The sequence below is a fragment of the Podarcis erhardii genome (genome assembly GCF_964252035.2).
Source record: "Podarcis erhardii genome assembly, chromosome: 7".
Classification (NCBI taxonomy): Eukaryota; Metazoa; Chordata; class Lepidosauria; order Squamata; family Lacertidae; genus Podarcis; species Podarcis erhardii.
In genome coordinates, this window is record NC_138511.1 from 78439239 (window position 1) to 78459123 (window position 19885).

Genomic DNA, 19885 nt, shown 5'->3' on the forward strand with positions numbered 1-19885 from the left:
CTGCAATTTTGGCTGGGTGGCTTTGGGTCAGTCACGGTCTCTTAGCTTAACCTACGTCACAGCATTGTTTGCGAGGATAAAACGTGGAGGTGAAAAATCCATGTACGCTGCCTTGAAGGAAAGGTAGGATATAAATCAAATTAATAAATATTAGCAAAGGGGTGGAGCAGAGAGGAAGGAAGAGGCCATCTTCCCCTAATGCTTCATATGCTTAGGTATGCTATTTTGGTCAAGCACTCTGCATATGCTCAGAGGTGCTTTTTCACACCCGTTCAAATTATGTCCTGGTGATGCAGATTCTTGCTTCTGCAACACCCTTCAGAGAGTTGAGAAGCAAACATTGCAGCCCCCTAACACACACAAAACCAACCCTAACTTTGGCCATAAGCTCTCCAGGTGGTCTTCTCTATCGATCCTCAATCTCTTTCTCCTGTCCCACACCTGCCCTTCTCCCTAAAAATAACCTCGCACCCCAACTGCAAAATTAGAAACTGAACTCATAGCTCCAACGGGAAACTTTTTATTTATGGAGCGCCGGGTGTCACTCCGGGTTGCCGTGTAAACGGGGCGGGGGGTGCGCGAAACCGGATCCGCCCCTCCCTCGGCTTCTTGAAAGTTCCACTCCCGCGCCGAGACAGCTGGAGCCTGGCCCAGCCCCTTTCCTCTTTGACAGACAAGCCAAGCCGGGCCCGGATTGGACAGATTCGCAGCCAAGTCGAGAAGCTTCTGCAAAGTGTCAGCGCCCTTAAACGGGGTGGGGAAGAGAAAAATGCACTAGCGCGCGCAATAAGAGGGGCGGGGAGGGCGGTCTGCATATAAAGCCTGGGAGTAGCAGGCGGGCGCGCGCGTGCCGACGCTCTCCAGTTGTTTGCAGCTGCGGCGCACTTTCAATATAGATAGCAAATTTTCCAATTGTTATTTCCAGTTGCTGTCAGAAGAAAAGGGGCTGCATCTTGCATAAGGTATATATGGCTGTATTGCAGCTTGTTTATGTGCATGCATGGGTGGGAGCAGAAGTTTGGCGTCTCTCAACAACTGCACACTGTTCCCGCGTTTGCAGCCAGGCGTCGGGCGGGCTCCCTCGGATTCCAGTAAGGATCGCGGGGGATCCTCGCAGGAGGGATCCCCAAGCGCGGGTCGTTCCTGTGGATTGCACCGCGCGAAAGCGAAGAGGCTGCGTGCATTCGGACTGCTGCTGTTCCGTTGTGGAGCGGATGGGTTCATTTCCAGTGCAAGAGTGCCCCTGAGCATAGTGCAGAGTGGCTTTGCTGCACCGCGGCGTAAAACACGGGTTCGGTTCTAGGGCTTGACCTGAGCTTCGCCGTTGGTCGCGTTTGGAAACGAGTCGCTGGAATTTGGGGGCCAGCCAGCACCCCAAATTGGGGAGGGGCGACGAACGCATCTTGCGCCACTTTTTTGTGTGCGCTAATTTGGAATGGGCTGCGGAAGTTACGATCCTGTTTGCCTTTTGCTTATGCGCTCTGCAGACGCTTTATTTACAGGATCCTTATCGTGTTCCAACTCAGAACTTGCTCTCATTGATCATTCTGCAAAGCTTGTTCCCTTGCAAACGCAGCTCGGGTTTTATTTCTAGCTTGTTCCTAAACGCAGTCCTATACCGTATATGCAGTTTTAATTTAGGAGTGGCCGCTGTTGAAGGCTCGCTTCAGATGCGTAGGGCCGGCTTGTGCGACTGCAAATCCTCTTAGGATCGCGCAGTTACGTTTTCTGGGACTTAATGCAAGCAGGCGTGCCTGGAATTTAGGATTTATAGCTAATTCAGCGCAAAGTAGCGCTGAGCCCAGACGCCTGGGTTTGCTTTCGTTGGCGAGTACCAGAACGCCTTCGTTGGATGTTGAGGCATTCAGTTTGGAGCAACTTAAATACTGTAGGTGGATATTTGCCATCTTTGAATATAAGTGCCCACTATAGCTTCACCGTGGAAAATTACAGGCAGACAACACCCGTTACTTGCAGTTCTCTGGGCAGCTTCCATTGAACTGGCTGGTGACTATTTTGCAAGGAGTGTCTGGTGGTATTGCTACTAATAACAATAACTAACAACCCACCATCCCAGAATCCATTTGGGTGGTTTGGAATCTTTAAAATAAATAAAGTATAGATTGATTCATATCTTTTTCTGTCTAATTGGTTCTGGCTGGTAGCAATTCTTCAAAAGAGCACTGGACTGTGTTGTCCCCCCCCCAAAAAAAAGAGTAATTAGGAGTTTAAAATAGGTGTGTACTTCTGAATAACATCTGCCTGTAGACAGCTATACATCGTAGATTGCCCTGGGAGTACATTCTTACAATTCATGTTAGAACTTAAGCGGATTTTTTAAAAAAAAAATAGCAGTTGCCAACTGATGGCCAGGAGAGCTGTTCCTGTTCATTTAAAGGCAACAGGGTTCAGTTAGGTGAAGTTTCCTGCAACAAGTACGATCAGTATTTTGAATACTTGCATATGACAGCTTCATTTGCAAAGGGCAATATCCAACTTACTGCGTAGTGCGAACTATGCAGTAAGCCCTATTGATTTCAATGGAGTTTGCTCCCAGGTAAACAGGGTTTAAGGTTTGCTGCCAAGTTCCTTAAGCCCATTGATTTCAGTGGGTCTTACTCTGTGTATGATTAAAGCTGGCTATCGCCTAGATGGTAGCTTAATTTGGATGAATTCAGAGTGCATAGATAGCTCCCTCCTCCCCACAAAAAATAATAATGGAGCCAATGAAAACTGGCTGCCCAAGAGGTGTGAACACGTGCCTTTTTTCTGGAAGGGAGATGGGAGTCGGTGCTCCATCCCATCCTCCAATTAAATGTGGTTAGAGTAGTTTTTCCTCTACTCTTCTGGGGATATTCCTAGGCTTGGCTGGGTGCCCAGAAGACTGCATCTGCAAACATTGGCTGTTCATGTGTCCTAACTACTGCTTTGGAACGATCTGCGCTTGGAATAGAGCAAGGGAACACGTTTTTGTGCCTCGAGCATAAAAGCATAGGTTTCTGGTGTTCAAAAGAAGCGTCAAATGGTGGGACGTAGGTGTGTGCCTCCTTCTAACTGGCAGAAATATTTTATGTAAAATAACATAGGGCCTTGTTTCAGGAGCTTAGCATATACAGCAAGAAGTTGTTGTCCCGTGTGCATGGTTTCCCATTCAGTACTGATTTTTAAGAGCTGTGCAGAAGGCTCTGGGTTCAATCTCTAGCACCTCCAGGTAAGACTTGGAAGGACTCCCATTTTGAAACCCTGGAGAGCTGCTGCCAACCAGTGTAGACAGATTGGCACTCAATGGTCAGGAGAAAGGCAGCGTCTCGCGTTCCTCTGGAGAGTGATTTGGTTGAGATTACCGGGTCACCTTGTAGCTGGTTGGAGATTTGAACCTGGATTTCCTCAGGCCTAGCTCTATCACTCCAAACCAGGGGTTGGGCGCACCTGCGGCCCTCCGCAAATATCATGGGACTACAACTCCCATCTGGGGGGCCACAGGTTCCCCATCCTTTCCCTAAACACTGCCTGTCACCTGTGGTTCGGAGGCACAGATCTACTGGCATAAAAGGACACACACACATACCCCTAAAAGAAAACCCAGATGTCTGGAGCCGGATGAGACTTAAATGAGGGGAACACACTCTTAACTATGCCCAGAGGCACTCCACGTTGTTCCCTAAACTGGAAATTGCTCCAAAATAGATTGGAGGACTGCTGAAGCCCTGACACTTTGCCTCTCTAGGTATTTAGTGTATTGAGTGAGGGGGGTGGAAAAGTTAGCACCATAGCTGTCAACGTTTCCCTTTTTTAAAGGGAAATTCCCTTATTCCGAATAGGATTCCTCGGAATAAAAGGGAAAAGTTGACAGCTATGGTTAGCACTCCAGGGGTTGGTTTTCATTTTTTTTTTTTTTAAAAAAAAAAAAGCTCCAGGAAAGGAAGGGAAGTCTAGTGGGGATGTTTTTTTCCCAGAGGGTGGTCCTGGAAGCAGAGGCTTTCTTGGGGACTGAGAAGGAAGGAGGGTTTCTGAGCTCCTTCGCCTGTTGCGGTTTCTTGGCTTGGCTCACTGCAGCCCTCTTCTGCTCCTCCGCAGTCTCGGAGCCCTCCCTGTAGCAGAGTTCTCGAAAAATCTTTACAGGCTAAGGAGGGAGAGTGCGCAGCATGGCTCCAGACTCTTGCAAAGTCCAGCCGCCCAGCCCCAAACGGCTGTCTCCACCCCCACCCCACCCCGCTTTAACGACCTGGGGCAGAGTTGGCCACTGGTGTGTGTAGGGTTTTTTTATATAATCTGATCTTGAGCAACAGCTGTGCCCTTCAGACTGCCAGCAGCCCTGCCAAGCATGCCCTGAAGCCAAGAATAGGACCTAGTACTGTTTTGCTTAACTACTGCCCATTCTTGGACCCCCACACCATGACTTTTGAACTGCGGGGCTTAATCTGAAAGCAGATCCTTCTTGGCTGCAGCCAAGTCTCAGTGTTTCTTACCTTGCCCTCCCGTAGGAGCTGCTGGGGGGGGTGCTGGGGGGGGAGAGGCACCTCAAATCTCCTGCTCTGTTTTTCATTTGCGGCTGAGATTGCTTCTCCCTACTGCTCTTTGTAACCACGTGTCATCTTCGCTCTCTCTGTTTAGAAGCCAGCTTGTCTGGCAGTTGGTGCTCTTCCACTTCTGGGGCTGCACTGTGCATTGGCAAGCCGGCTACAGAGTGCCCCTGAGCATGTGCAGAGCACTCTGCAAGGTCTAGTCATCTGCATCTTGGAAGCTCGCAAGCTTTTTTTCCTTTAGCCCTAAATAGCTTTATCAGTCGGTTGAGCATGAGACTCTTTATCTCCGGGTCGTGGGTTCGAGCCCCATGTTGGGCAAAAGGTTCCTGCATTGCAGGGGGTTAGACTAGATGACCCTCGTGGTCCCTTCCAACTCTGATTCTGTGAAATAGATCTGCTGCCAGATTTCTGATTTTCCAGCTCACGTGGCCCTGGGGTTCTTCCCATACTGCTTCCAGCATGTGCTGTGCTAGGAGCAGTACAGGAAGAGCCAATGCTATAACGAACTGTAACCTCTTGAGTTTTTGGTGTGGCGACTTCCCTTTAAGCTCTCATAAGACACTTGCCACACACTGAAGCAATTTCAGTTTCGTGAGCATGGCAGTACAAAAAGTAATGTTGCTGATGATCATATTCTTTTGGGCATGGAAAGTTGCCATGTTCTTTATCAATAGGGATGCTTTTTGGTATTTTATTCTAAAGCTCCACCAGGATACTCAGAAGTTCCTTAGTCTTCCAACCCGTAGCAATGGATCCAATGCAGTGTGATTTCTCAGGCTTGCATTCTGCAAAAAGCGATCTCGCATCAGACTCTTGCTGGGATTTTAAGCCAGCCCATTAACGCCAATCTCCCTGCGTCATCCTGGTCTCCCTACTTGGGAGCTGAAGGATCCTAATGCTTTGGGGGGAGCAGGGGGAGAGGAGGACATTTTGGCATAATGACTCCTGCAAGCATGTCCAAGACTCTTGCATGTGAACAGCGGTAGCCGTATCTGAAGAAGTGTGCATGCACACGAAAGCTCATACTAAGAACTAACTTAGTTGGTCTTTAAGGTGCTACTGGAAGAAATTTTTTTATTTTGTTTTGACTATGGCAGACCAACACGGCTACCTATCTGTAAGCAGTAGCCGGTTTGCATTGTGGTCCCTGGAAAGATTTTGTTGGATTATGTCTGGGTTAAATTTTCCCCAGAGCCTTGTCTAGTGCGTTCCCCAAAGCTTCTAGCAGGGGGCCGCAGCCAACGCAGATGTTTTGCACACGTGGCGGGATCCTTGCTCTAACAGATGCTGCTGAACTCCTATACACTTTTCTGTATGTTTAAGCCATTAATGGGCTGTTGTCTCTTGTATTGACGTCACCGGTGTGTTGCCTTCCCCCTTGCAGCCAAAATGTCCAAGGGTCCAGCTGTCGGCATTGATTTGGGGACCACCTACTCCTGTGTGGGCGTCTTCCAGCATGGCAAGGTGGAGATCATCGCCAACGACCAGGGCAACCGCACCACCCCCAGCTATGTGGCCTTCACGGACACAGAGCGCCTTATCGGCGATGCCGCCAAGAACCAAGTGGCCATGAATCCCACCAACACCGTCTTCGGTAAGAACTGGCCGCCAGGCCTTGTCACACCACCCGGAGGGGTGATAAGCTCCATCCGAGGGCTGAGGGACCCTACTGCATCCTTCCAAAGAGGTCCTTTGGGAGGAAGAGGAGGAGGATAATAAATTTATTACTTATACCCCGCCCATCTGGCCGAGCTTCCCCAGCCACTCTGGCGGCTCCCAACAGAATATTAAAACACAATAAAACATGAAACATAAAAAACTTCCCTAAACGGGGCTGCCTTCAGATGTCTTCTAAAAGGCAAATAGTTGTTTATTTCCTTGACATGTGAAGGGAGGGCGTTCCACAGGGCGGGCGCCACTACTGAGAAGGCCCTCTGCCTGTTTCCCTGTAACTTCACTTCTCGCAGTGAAGGAACTGCCAGAAGGCCCTCAGAGCTGGACCTCAGTTTCCGGGCTGAACGATGCGGGTGGAGACGCTCTTTCAGGCATACTGGGCCAAGGTCAATTAGAGCTTTAAAGGTTAGCACCAACACTTTGAATTGTGCTCGGAAATGTACTGGGAGCCAATGTAAGTCTTTCAGGACTAATGTTACATGGTCTCAGCGGCCACTCCCAGTTGCCAGTCTAGCTGCTGCATTGTGGATTAGTTGTAGTTTCCGGGTCACCTTCGAAGGTAGCCCCATGTAGAGCGCATTGCAGTACAGTGGTACCTCAAGTTACAGACGCTTCAGGTTACAGACTCCGCTAACCCAAAAATAGTACCTCAGGTTAAGAACTTTGCTTCAGGATGAGAAATTGTGCTCTGGCGGCGTGGCGGCAGCTGGAGGCCCCATTAGCTAAAGTGGTGCTTCAGGTTAAGAACAGTTTCAGGTTAAGAACGGACCTCCGGAACGAATTAAATACTTAACCCAAGGTACCACAATAGTCCAAGCGGGAGAGAACTAGAGCATGCACCACTCTGGTGAGACAGTTGGCGGGCAGGTAGGGTCTCAGCCTGCATACCAGATGGAGCTGGTAGACAGCTGCCCTGGACACAGAACTGACCTATGCCTCCATGGGCAGCTGTGAGTCTAAGATGACTCCCAGGCTGCACATCTAGTCCTTCAGGGGCACAGTTACCCCATTCAGGACCAGGGAGTCCTCCAAACCAGCTCACCCCCTGTCCCCCCAAAACAGTACTTCTTCTTGTCAGGATTCAACCTCAATCTCATGGATGGCTTTATTCTAGTGCTAGCTGATTTAGAGAACAGCTGACCAGGTGTGTTAGCTTGACAGCACAAATTCCTTATGCAACCTCCCAGGGGCCGCATTCCAGGGGTGGGTGGGGCCAGAGGCAACAGAGATTGAAGCAGCTGATGGCACAGACTCCCTCAGGAGTCTCAGGCTTTTCCGAAGCAGCCCCTTGAGGGAGGATAGAGAGGGGTATGTAGAAATTAGCCTTGTTTGCAGAGGTAAAATTTACATTTCTTGCTTTGTCCAGTTTTTCCCCTGCTGGCATGGAGAGCCTGGAAGGGGAACGTGGATTAAGTGCATGTGAATAATGGAGCTCTTGAGTTACTCATCTCTTAGCTCCCTGAGGGAAGCTGTTATTCCTCACAGGCTCTCATTACTGTTTCCCTGCCTCTCCTCTTCCCAGATGCCAAGCGCCTTATCGGCCGCCGTTTTGATGATCCCGTGGTCCACTCAGACATGAAACACTGGCCCTTCCAGGTCATCAACGATGGGGGTCGTCCCAAGGTGCAGGTGGAGTACAAAGGGGAGACAAAGTCCTTCTACGCTGAGGAGATCTCATCGATGGTTCTCACCAAGATGAAGGAAATTGCAGAGGCCTACCTGGGCAAGGTGGGCAGCGTGAGGGATGTTGACCCAACTGCAGTGAAGGATTATTACTGTTTATGCCAGTGGGGTGGTTGAACCTTTGGCTTGTGGGCAAATTTGGGCTTGCCAGAGGGTTCCAGTTCATAGAATCATAGAACTGTAGAGTTGGAAGGCATAATGAGAGTCCTCTAGACCAACCCCCTGCAATGCAGAAATCTCAGCTAAAGCATCCATGACAGATGGGCATCCAGCCTCTGCTTAAAAACCCCCAAGGAAGGAGAGTCCACCACTTCTCGTAGGAGTCTGTTCCCCTGTCGAACAGTTCTTACTGTCAGAAAGTTCTTTCTGGTGTTTAGTCGGAATCTCCTTTTTTGTAACTCGAAGCCATTGGTTCGAGTCCTACCCTCCAGAGCTGGAGAAAAGAAGCTTACAAGTGTCAACAAGTTCACCCGGATGGGCAAGGAGTAGGGTTCAATCCTGTTGGGAATGTGGAGGAAACCCCTGCAGCCAGCAGGACTGAAAACTCCTCTCACCAGCTTGGTCAGTGGAGGGTTCAGTCTTCTTAATGCCAGATTATTTTTATAAAGCTTTTTTAAAAATAATAATAATGTAAGATGAAAAGTTTGGAAAAGTAAACTGTGTAATCAAAGTTATGAAACATCAGATCAGTACAGAGGTGGTGTTCTCCAAATAGATGTAGAATGGGTAATATAGAAACACGAGAGCAAAACACATCATGAAAGCCAAATTCCACAATGTAGTGGGAGAAGAGTGTTTTGTGTATCTGAATTTGAAAGGTGATAAATCACCAAAACGGCATAGAAATGTTCAGAATCTTCCTCAGGCATCAGGAGTGTTACCCCGCCGTCTGTTAAAGTTGGTCCTAGGGTGGGAGAAATGAAAAGATTTGGCCCACTGTGCTGTTGGTGCCAACCGCAGTTTGTGGAGCCTTGTAAACAAAAGGATAGATCGCTGCCACAAGGAGCATGCTGCCTTAAATTCTAGCTGGAAGGGAATGAATTATAAGTGGAAAGGAGTGAAAGTGAGCAGTTGCCTTTTAAAGTACAGTCGTACCTTGGAAGACGAACGGAATACGTTCCGGAGGTCCGTTCAACTTCCAAAATGTTCAGAAACCAAAGCGCGGCTTCTGATTGGCTGCAGGAAGCTCCTGCAGCCAATCGCAAGCCCCATCAGATGTTTGGCTTCCAAAAATAGTTCGCAAACTGGAACAGTCACTTCCAGGTTTGTGGCATTCGGAAGCCAAAACGTTCAAGAACTAAACTGTTTGAAAACTGAGGTACAACTGTACTTTGGTTTAGTTATGACTGGGGAGCAATGGTGACAGGAAGCTCTGGTCTATATATTAGACCAGCAGCTGCTCTCCAGAATTCCAGTACACTGGTTCTCGGTCTTTTTGGCAGTTCTCCGGATTGATTCTGGACCTTTTACATACAAAAAGCTTGGAATGTGGAGTGGGAGAAGCAAAGGACTATGAGGCGAATGTGAATTCCCCCTTTATTTTCTCTACCTTCCACACAATACCCACCACCAACAACACAAAGGGGGCAAGAGCAGTCCTCTAATTCCCATTCTTTCTCCCTCTTTCCGCCACAGACTATTGCCAATGCCGTCATTACAGTCCCGGCCTACTTCAACGACTCCCAGCGACAAGCCACTAAGGATGCCGGCACCATCTCGGGCCTCAATGTCCTCCGCATCATCAACGAGCCCACGGCAGCTGCCATAGCATATGGCCTGGACAAAAAGGTCAGGAGGGGTTTCATTGCCCCCCCCCCCAATGTTGCTAGGTTTGGACTAAGCCCAGGACAGTGAATTGCAGGGAGAGGACACAACATTTATGTTTCGTGAGCAGGAAGCCTGTGACCCCTTGGTGTTGGTGGACTACAACTCCTATCGTTCTTGACCCTTGGCCAGCTTGGAGGGCCGCAGGTTTCCTTCACTTCTAGGCCAGAAGATCCCAGAAAGTTCTTGGGTCAAGTTCATACCTTTAAAGCACTTTCAATTCCCAAAGAATTCTGGGAATTGTAGTTTAAGGGTGCTGACAGGAGACCAACCTATACCCTTCCCAGAACTACAATTCCCGGTGCACTTTTAATCCCTCTTCCCAAGGAACTCTGGGAGCTCTAACTCTCTGAGAGAGAGTGGGCTCTCCCAAAAACTCTCCTCAACCTTGGCAAACTACAAGTGCCAGAATTATTTGGGGGAAGCCACGACTGTTTAACGTGGTATCGGAGTGCTTTACATGTTTGATATGAACGTGGTCCTAAGGGCTATCACGAAACTACAGCTCCCAGAAATCTTCTGAGAGAATCCTGACAATAATCCAAGCTTAGGTCTGCAATTGAGTCCCGTTCTTTGGTTCATGGTTAAGTGGTGGAATTTTTGTTTGTGTGTTTAGTTTTAGTTCAAGGCACTGGAATTCCACCCAAAACAGGCTGCGGTTCTTCTTACATGTTGCTGGTCCATCCTTCCTGTAGGTTGGCGGCGAGCGCAACGTCCTCATCTTCGACTTGGGCGGCGGCACTTTTGACGTCTCCATCCTGACCATCGAGGACGGCATCTTTGAGGTGAAGTCGACGGCCGGCGACACCCACCTGGGTGGCGAGGACTTCGACAACCGTATGGTGAACCACTTTGTGTCGGAGTTCAAGCGCAAGCACAAGAAGGACATCACGGACAACAAGCGGGCAGTCCGGAGGTTGCGCACCGCCTGTGAGCGGGCCAAGCGCACCCTCAGCTCCTCCACCCAGGCCTCCATCGAGATCGACTCCCTCTACGAGGGCATAGACTTCTACACTTCCATCACCCGGGCCCGCTTCGAGGAGCTGAACGCCGACCTCTTCCGGGGCACCCTGGAGCCCGTGGAGAAGGCCCTGCGGGACGCCAAGCTGGACAAGTCTCAGGTGCACGACATTGTGCTGGTTGGTGGCTCCACCCGCATCCCCAAGATCCAGAAGCTCCTGCAGGACTTCTTCAATGGCAGGGAGCTCAATAAGAGCATCAACCCTGATGAAGCAGTGGCCTATGGCGCAGGTAAGAGAGCCTTGCCAGAGGTGGTAGGCCTCAGAATGCCGGTTGCTAGGAAACAAGGGTTGCCACCTGTCCTGTATATAATGCAGGATTTTCTCATGCTTTGATAGAAAATGCTACATCCTGTATTGATACGGTTCTGTCCCGTATTTCAGGTCCTTCTCTCTCAGTGCCAAGTTAGGGATCCTTTCCAAATGCACACGTTGGAAAGGGTGTGTGAAAGGTTCATGTAGCCCAGAAAGATGGACAGGTGTGTGTGTGTGTGAGAGAGAGAGAGAGACAAATTCCAGAGGGGGCCACCCGGTTAGGCTGCAGTAGATTTTAATGGATTGCTTTGAAGCCACTGCAGCACCAGATGGGGTTGGGGAATCGCCCCCAGCCGCCCTGTCCTGTATTTTGCTAGAACAGAAATGACAGCCTTCTAGGAAACATAAGTGGGGAGAAGCCCGATGGCTAAGTTTTGCCTTCCTCTGTCAGAGACAGAATAATAATTGCTGAAAATGGCGGGAGAGAGTGGGGGTGCTGCTTTTGGGCTTCCCATCTGGCTGCCCCCTCTGAGAACACGATGCTGGACTAGTAGATAAACCTTTTGCCCAGTCCTGCAGGCGGTGCTGCTGATATCAGGGGTTGGTATTCTTAGGTACGTTCCAAGAACCCAGGTCCCTGCAGGGGACCCAGAGGCTCTCCTCTTCCGTAACTGCTGCAGCTTTTCTGAGTTAGCTGGTTTCCATCATCTAACCATCTTAAGTTGCCTCCTCAGCTTCCTGCTTGGGTTTTCCCCACAGGGCTTTTTTTCAGCTGGAACTTGCAGGAACTCAGTTCCGGCATCTCTCAGGTGAGCACCACTGTCATTCTAAGACAATGAGCGGTGCAGGGTGAGTTCTGGCACCACTTTTTCTAGAAAAACAGCACTGGGTTTCCCATAAGCCTCTGGTTGGTCACTGAGAACAAGATTCTAGGCTAGATGGGCCACTGGGCTGATACAGCAGCCAAGCTCTTAACTTTCATGCTGGGGCTGGAATTATCGTAAGGGTGAAGCAGTCGATCGGGATTTGTTACTCAACCGACCGCGCTGCATACCAAAGAAAGGGCAATGAAGTATTGAGCAAAGAGTGGGGAACCTTTGTCAATCAAAGAGCTACATGCCAGTCAAGGGTGGGGCCAGAGGCTTGAGTGGTTGGAGCAACACGTTTAAACTCCTTTATCATTTACAGTCATACCTCGTGTTGCATCTGCTTCATGTTGTGTCTTTTTGCATTATGTCCCATGGCAACCTGGAAGTACCGGAACGGGTTACTTCCTGGTTCCGCCGCTCATGCATGTGCAGTATCGTGCTATGCGCAGATGCAGCGCTTTGAGTTGCGGGCATTTCACGTTACGGACGGGCTCCCATCCGTAACACGAGGTACCACTGTATTAAATCTGTATACCTCCCCTCATCCAAAGATCCTGAGGCGGTTCACAAAATAAAAACGCAAAATACATAACTGTCAGGGGCTCAGGAGCAGAGGTACAGGAGAGGGAGGAAATGGAGAGCGAGGGGGAGGAATCCGAGGGGAGCGTAGGCGGTGACAGTGGTCAGAGTGATTCCATGAGCCTCTCCAGCGAATCGGAAGATTCACAGAAGGGAGCGCCGATGGCCAGGGCAAGGGGGGTGCCAAGGGGGAAACACCAGAAGGAAGGGGCCAGCAGGGACTCCCAGAGCAGCAGTTGGAAATCAGGACCAGCTTCCCCACCAGAGCGCAGTGGGGGGGAGGAGTCCCAGGCATCGGGACCAGTGTTCTCACCACCAGCGAGAGGAGATGAGTCAGGATTGACCACGCCTCCATCGGAGAGCGGGGAAACGGTCAAGAGGAAAGTTACCGGCTGGGCGCGCGCACCAAGTTCAAATGTACAGGCGAGCAGCACAGCAGGTAGCCCGAATAGGGAGCCAGGTCCTAAAGCCCGCCGGAAGGAGGGGCAAGACTCAGGGGGGTCAGCGTCAGAAGAGTCCAGAAAGGAGGAAACCCCAGGGGGCAGAAGGACCCAGAGGAGGAAAGAACAACGGAAGAGGTGGAGTAAGGCTAGAGTCTTAAACTGGTGTCTAGGAGGCGGAGACTCAGATGGAGCTTCGCCGGTCTAAGATCTAAGACGTAGAGTTGCACGCTGCGGTTTGGAAATGGAAACTAATCTTCAATAAAGACTTTTATACGTTATTACTGGCTAGCGTTGGTCCTCTGTGAGCTGGGACCTGGAGGCAACTCTGACAGTAACAAACACAAGACCAAACTAATAACCCCCTTTCCACAAACACGTTTAAAAAGATATATAATGTTAACCAGCTCAACGCCTGGCTGAAGAGAAACGTTTTCACTCGTCACCTAAATATATGTAGTGAAGGTGCCTGGCAGGCCTCCCTGGGGGGAGCATTCCATAAACAGGAAGCCACCGCAGAAAAGGCGGTCCTCCAGACCTCTCACAGGGTCTGGGTTGGTTCATATGGTCCTGAGCCATGACTCTACCTGGGATCAGTGGGTAATACTCCAGCCAAGTGGAAGCCAGAGGTTTCTTTGCACTCCTGCCAGGAAAGCAAGAAGCGTCAGCAGGGTCCAAGGATACATTTCTTGCCAGGCAGAAATGGGGCAGCAAAGGCTGTGGCCTGGGCACTGTCCCAAGGACCATATAGATCCCTGGAGGGCCACGCTTCACGCCTGGCTTCTAGGGACACAATATTCAACGTAATTCTACAAAGCATTAAAAGTCTAGTGTTGATAGTACCGTTTGGGAATGCTGATAGAATGGCGTTGGCTTCCACCTGCCCCATCAGGACAGAAGCAGGTTGTAATTCTTCTGATCTTCCAGGAGGTGTCCTCATTATATCTTTTTACCACACCCAGCACTACAATACCCCTTTAAGCTGCCATGGCCTCCCCCAAAGCACCCTGGGGGTTGTAGTTGGTTAAGGGTGTTGTGGAATTCTACTCAGTATTGATCCAGAGTAGAATCCCAATGTACAGTTAGCAGAGTAAAAACTTAAACGTCGCAGGATTCCCCAAAAATAGACCTGAGGCAATTAATATTTCATCCAGCAGAGCTGTACTGCTATTGAAGGCAAATGAGCATAATAGTCACAAATCGGATACATTCAGTCCATAAGAAATCGATTTGCAGCAGACTTAACTTTAACTTACAGTAACTTATAATACAGTGGTGCCTCGCAAGACGAATGCCTCGCAAGATGAAAAACGCGCAAGACGAAAGAATTTTCCGTTTTTTGAGTCGTTCCGCAAGACGAATTTCCCTATGGGCTTGCTTCGCAAGACGAAACGTCTTGCGAGTTCTTGCGAGTTTGTTTCCTTTTTCTTAAAGCCGCTAAGCCGCTAATAGCCGTGCTTCGCAAGACGAAGAAACCGCAAGACGAAGAGACTCGCGGAACGGATTAATTTCATCTTGCGAGGCACCACTGTAAAACTAAAACCTTAATACTCAACATACAGTACTATATATAGAACACCACGCCAGGAGGAAAGAGAGACAGAAAGTGAAACCCAGGCTCCTCCTGACCTGTTTTTATAGTCAGCGTCACCTTGACAGAAGGGATAAGAGAACCAATCTTAAGCCAGTTGTACTCAGCGTCTTTGAAGGAACAACCCAAACCTCACGAACCTTTTGCTTGTTTCTTTCACACAGAGAAAGCTTCCAGAATGCTCTTGAATTAATTAGAATAGGAAGGATCTCTACACATCAGATTGATACTTTTTGCACTAAGAAATGCCAACTGACAAAGGGTGCTAGGAGTTTTTGGGAGATTGCTGCTTCCCTCACAGAGCTACAGTTCTCCAGAGTGGTTTTACAAAATTTCTCCGAGGTTGGAGGAAATTCCAGAGGGCTTTGGAACAGACAGTGGTCACGACTAGAGAGAAACTAGTTGTCTTCTTAAGAGCATAAGACGAGCCTGCTAAACCAGGCCTAAATTCCTGCCTGTTGGCTTGACTGCTCCATCACCACCTGTGTTGCTCTTCTCCCCCACAGCTGTCCAGGCTGCCATCCTCTGCGGGGACAAGTCCGAAAATGTCCAGGACCTGCTGCTGCTGGACGTCACGCCTCTGTCCCTGGGAATTGAGACGGCCGGCGGGGTGATGACCGCCCTCATCAAGCGCAACACAACCATCCCCACCAAGCAGACCCAGACTTTTACCACATACTCGGACAACCAGCCTGGGGTGCTCATTCAGGTAAGGGGGGGTGACTGTGACCATGGCAAGGGAGCATTATGGGATGTTGGCTGAGCGTTGCATTTAGCAGGCCGAGCATTGCCAGAACAATGGCACAGACTCAGTTGACCGAAGCTAAGGGCAGTTTTGTGTAGTTGCCGGAAGGTTGCACACCCCAAGTTTCTTGCATGGTGTGGTTGCGTTGGTAGAACCAAGCTTTGCTTTCTAACCTCCTGGTGTTCTCCTTCTTTCCTTCTCAACCCCACCCCACCTTCTGCAAATAGGTATACGAGGGAGAGCGTGCCATGACCAAAGACAATAATTTGCTGGGCAAGTTTGAGCTGACGGGCATCCCCCCTGCTCCTCGCGGCGTCCCCCAGATCGAAGTGACCTTTGACATTGATGCCAACGGCATCCTCAACGTCTCGGCCGTGGACAAGAGCACCGGCAAGGAGAATAAGATCACCATCACCAACGATAAGGGTGAGTACGCTGGCCGAAGGGGGGCGGCACAGCAGCTGTAGGCTCTTGCCCGTCACAACACATCCTTGTGGTTGTTAATCTGGGCACCCAATCAACACCCCAAACATGCCAATGTGCCAACTCTGCTTTGATTCCATTGAAGGTTTGATTTTTTTTGTTCAGTAGTAGCCCAGTGGAATAGGGAGTGAAGCTCTGCAAATGAATAAACCAAGCGATGTCGTTATTATTTTCAAAATTTCTTTGTCCGAGGGTCACAGCGCAGCTTACCATATCAAAGCACAAAAATGCGTAGCATAGTAACAAACAAACACACACACAAAATTTAGAAGGCCATAGAGGGTTTCATTAGCCAAAGGGCTGGGAGAAGAGGGAATGTTTTTGCCTGGCGCCTAAATACATGTGGGAATTAGGAAGTATGGGGGAAGACAGAATGAAGTGCTGCCTAAATGCAGCCAGATTGGTTTCAGCTATAATCTGGGGGGTTAAATGTGTTCATCCGCACTTCTCTTTTCCCCAAGATTTCTAGTCACGGGTCTGAGAGGTTCTTTTTGTGTCTTTTTTTTGTCCTGCCGCTTTCCCTGGGAAACTCCCCAGTTTACTGCTGATTTGGAACAAATTCTACAGATTAAAGAAAAATAACCAACTCAAACCCAGGACTAGAAATCAGGGGAGAATTTATAAAAGAATGGAAACTGTTTATTCAATATTTACAGATAAATTGCAAACAGGTAGAAACATTGGCAGGATTATTGTAACAACCTGCAGTTTCATAAGAGTATATATTTAAAGGCGATAATTAGAGGAGCAAATTAAATGAATTTGGATATGCAGATGTTAAGAAATAAATTTAAGGAACTGCAGAAAGAGGGGGAAGGAAGTCAAACTTTGAAATGTTAAATTGATTGTTAAACTAATGAAATGTATTAACTTGAAAAGTATAAATAAAACGTTTTTAAAAAGAAATCATGGGAGAAACAGAGGTGTGGATGACCCCTAAGTTTTGTTCCCTATTCCGCTGGGGGAAATCAATCCTTGATTGGGATCTAGTGAATGTTAGTGTAATGGCTGGATTTTGGCATACAGTACAATGATGTGTCTCTTGTCATCCAGTCACCATCAGTGTATTTGGAGCAGGCATGGGGGCATCTGTGGCCAGATTGCTCTGTCCCAGCTCCTACCATCCTTGAGCATTGGCCATGCTGACTGGGGAGGACAACATGTAGATAACCTGCAGGCAGCCCCCCCCCAAACCTGGCTTAGTAGTTTGCCCCTGACCTGTGTGGCTTCTCTTGTGCCGCAGGCCGCCTGAGCAAGGAGGAGATTGAGCGCATGGTCCAGGAGGCAGAGCAGTACAAGGCTGAGGACGAGATCCAGAGGGAGAAGATCACGGCCAAGAACTCCCTGGAGTCCCTGGCCTTCAACATGAAGAGCACGGCAGAAGACGAGAAGCTCAAGGACAAGCTGTCCCCGGAGGACAAGCAGAAGATCCTGGACAAGTGCAACGAGGTCATCTCCTGGCTGGACAGGAACCAGGTGAGCTTACAAAGGGAAGCGGGTGTGAGCTGCAGCGGTACTTGTCTCAGAATTTACTTCCTGTCTGGAAAAGAAGCCACAATGAAGCAGGAGGGGGAAGTTAAGGTAAATGGGACTGCATGAGGCACATACTGCAAGCAGTCGAGGAGGTTTGGTATTTCTACTATGTATTTTGCGGTTTTAATATCGCAGTTTTACATTGTGAACCACACTGAGATCTGCGGGTGAAGGGCGGTATACACATTTAATAAATAATAATCAAAATGAAGGGGCGTGGGTGGCGCTGTGGGTTAAACCACAGAGCCTAGGACTTGCTGATCAGAAGGTCGGTGGTTCGAATCCCTGTGACGGGTTGAGCTCCCGTTGCTCGGTCCCTGCTCCTGCCAACCTAGCAGTTCGAAAGCACGTCAAAGTGCAAGTAGATAAATAGGTACCGCTCCAGCGGGAAGGTAAACGGCGTTTCCGTGCGCTGCTCTGGTTTGCCAGAAGCAGCTTAGTCATGCTGGCCACATGGCTGTATGCCGGCTTCCTTGGCCAATAAAGCGAGATGAGCGCCGCAACCCCAGAGTTGTCTGCGACTGGACCTAATAGTCAGGGGTCCCTTTACCTTTAATCAAAATGATAATGTGAGGTTGAGGAACCTGCAGCACTTTGTATGTTGTGGGAGGTTTCTTTTAGCAGAGGTTGGATGTTTATCTGTCGTGAATGCTGTAGTTGAGAGATTCCTGCATTGCAGGGGGTTGGGCTAAATGGACCTTGGGGTTCCTTCTAAGTCTGTGGTACTATGCTTCTATGACTCCAGCTCCCATTAGATGCCCTTGCCAGATGGGTAACAGTAAGAGGTAATGGGAGCAATTTCTGCAGGGCCACAGTGCTCCCCCATGCCTGCAGTAAAGCAATGTGTGATGGCAGAGAAGGAGGTGTTTGGTTTTTTTTACAGGATTTCAGATCTCCAGTGATAAACAACCTTAGTTGCCTTGGTATAGCACAGCAAACTACAGGCGAGCGAGGCTTTGTTTACTACTATAGATGCAACATGGCTTCTCTGCAGGTTTTCCTGGGAATTGTAACTTAGGGCTTTTGTTTTCTCTTGTTCCATGGCTCTCCCACAGGGGAAAGCGCTGTTGAGTGCTCAATCAGAGCAAATGCAATTCGGGTTTCCCCTGGATTCCTGTTTGTTCTGATCTATTGCTGATCTTCCCTTGGAAAAGGAGCAGGGCCAGTGGAAGAATTTCTCAGACCCATGCTTTCTAGGCACAGCACAAGTGGAAGTGTGACGTGTCGGTTCCACTTCTGTTGGAACCTTATTGCGGCATTTTGAGTTCGCCTTTGAATCGTGGGTTGTTGTTGTGTTGTTCAGCTGTGTTCCACTAGAGGGCAGCCAAAGCATCCGAGTGATGGAGCATAAGTTTGGCGTAATATAGATCTTCTCCTTTGCAGATTGGCTGAAAAGCCAAATCTAACTTTCCTGAAACCTGGTTTCCTGGGGAGAATGCTAGCTGCTAAGGAAGGGCAGAGAAATCAGTGTCTCTTCCTACAGCAGCAAAACACCGAAGCGTAGACCCTTTTGATCTGTCTTCAAGGCTGGAACCGGCTGAGGGTTTTCTCGTGTGTGTGTGTGTGTGTGTGTGTGTATACACATAATTTTTGTTAAATTTTCTAAATTACATTTCAAAATACTCATTTAAACAGCCTTAAATCAATGACTTCTCTTCTTCTCTTTTGGTGGTTCATTTCTCATGCCATACATCCCTGCATATTTTACATGAACTAAACCATTCAATAATCCATTGAACAATAAGGCTGGCATGCATGCCTTTGGGTATGGGAAGCCAAAAAACTATAAAGGCTTTATGAACCATATTCTAAGGAAGCATTTGTATAGAGTTTGGAAGAAATATAAAAATTTGCTGGAAAGGAAAACACCTCTGTGGCCCTCTCCCATTGAGGCTATTGCAATAAAGAGAGTTAATATGGATAGACAATGGGCAACTTACAGGGAATTGCTACACTTTACAGAAGGGGGGTGGGCTTAATTGAAATCAATAGAAAATGTAAGGAGCCATGCTACAGACCGGTTACAATATCATCAATTATATGAAATGTTTAGAACAGACAGGAAAAATGGGTTTCCCCGGACCAAAGCTCACGATTTGAAAAAGGACTTTTACAAAACAAAAGAAAAACTTACTATCTAAAATGTACAAAGTTCAGAATATCCTTAACGGTATCGCACCTCTTCTTTCCTTGTCTCACCCAGATGGCGGAAAAGGATGAATATGAGCACCAACAGAAGGAGCTGCAGAACGTCTGCAACCCCATCATTACCAAGCTGTACCAAGGGGCAGGGGGCATGCCCGGGGGGATGCCGGGTGGGATGCCCGGGGGCTTCCCAGGAGCTGGAGGAGCTGGCGGTGGCTCCTCAGGCCCCACCATCGAAGAGGTGGATTAAGAGCCTTCCTCCTCTTCCTCCGCCCTGCATGGTAATAGGGTGAAATGCAAGCTGGCCTGGATTCTGCTTCACTTTGCCAACTTCTGCCCATGAGCCTCTGCACTTAAATGGAGTTTGCTTGCTCTGTTCTCTCCCCACCACTCCTCCCCATCTGTTTTCTGTAATGGGGTGGGGCATGTCTCCTTACTTACTGCCACATATGAGACTTCACAGATGGTGTTCACATGAATAAATTATTGCACTTTCATTACCCTGCCGCTTTGGTGCCT

At 48.9% G+C, this 19885-nt stretch overlaps 1 protein-coding gene across 1 annotated transcript; it reads left to right on the plus strand.

The window, feature by feature from the left end:
- Positions 1 to 803: 803 nt before the first annotated feature.
- On the plus strand, positions 804 to 19871 carry LOC309345712 (heat shock cognate 71 kDa protein). Its single transcript, XM_081869029.1, has 9 exons — positions 804 to 962; positions 5911 to 6120; positions 7723 to 7928; positions 9519 to 9671; positions 10403 to 10958; positions 14967 to 15169; positions 15433 to 15631; positions 16932 to 17164; positions 19425 to 19871. The coding sequence occupies exons 2-9, from the start codon at positions 5916 to 5918 to the stop codon at positions 19614 to 19616; spliced, it is 1947 nt and encodes a 648-aa protein (XP_081725155.1). The 5' UTR covers positions 804 to 962; positions 5911 to 5915; the 3' UTR covers positions 19617 to 19871.
- Positions 19872 to 19885: the final 14 nt, after the last annotated feature.

Bases quoted from the DNA above. Each gene is read 5' to 3' on its own strand.
- LOC309345712 (XM_081869029.1), top strand. From the start codon at position 5,916: ATGTCCAAGGGTCCAGCTGTCGGCATTGATTTGGGGACCACCTACTCC. The intron at 6,121-7,722 runs GTAAGAACTGGC...TCCTCTTCCCAG, and splicing joins TCCCACCAACACCGTCTTCG to ATGCCAAGCGCCTTATCGGC. The intron at 9,672-10,402 runs GTCAGGAGGGGT...TCCTTCCTGTAG, and splicing joins CATATGGCCTGGACAAAAAG to GTTGGCGGCGAGCGCAACGT.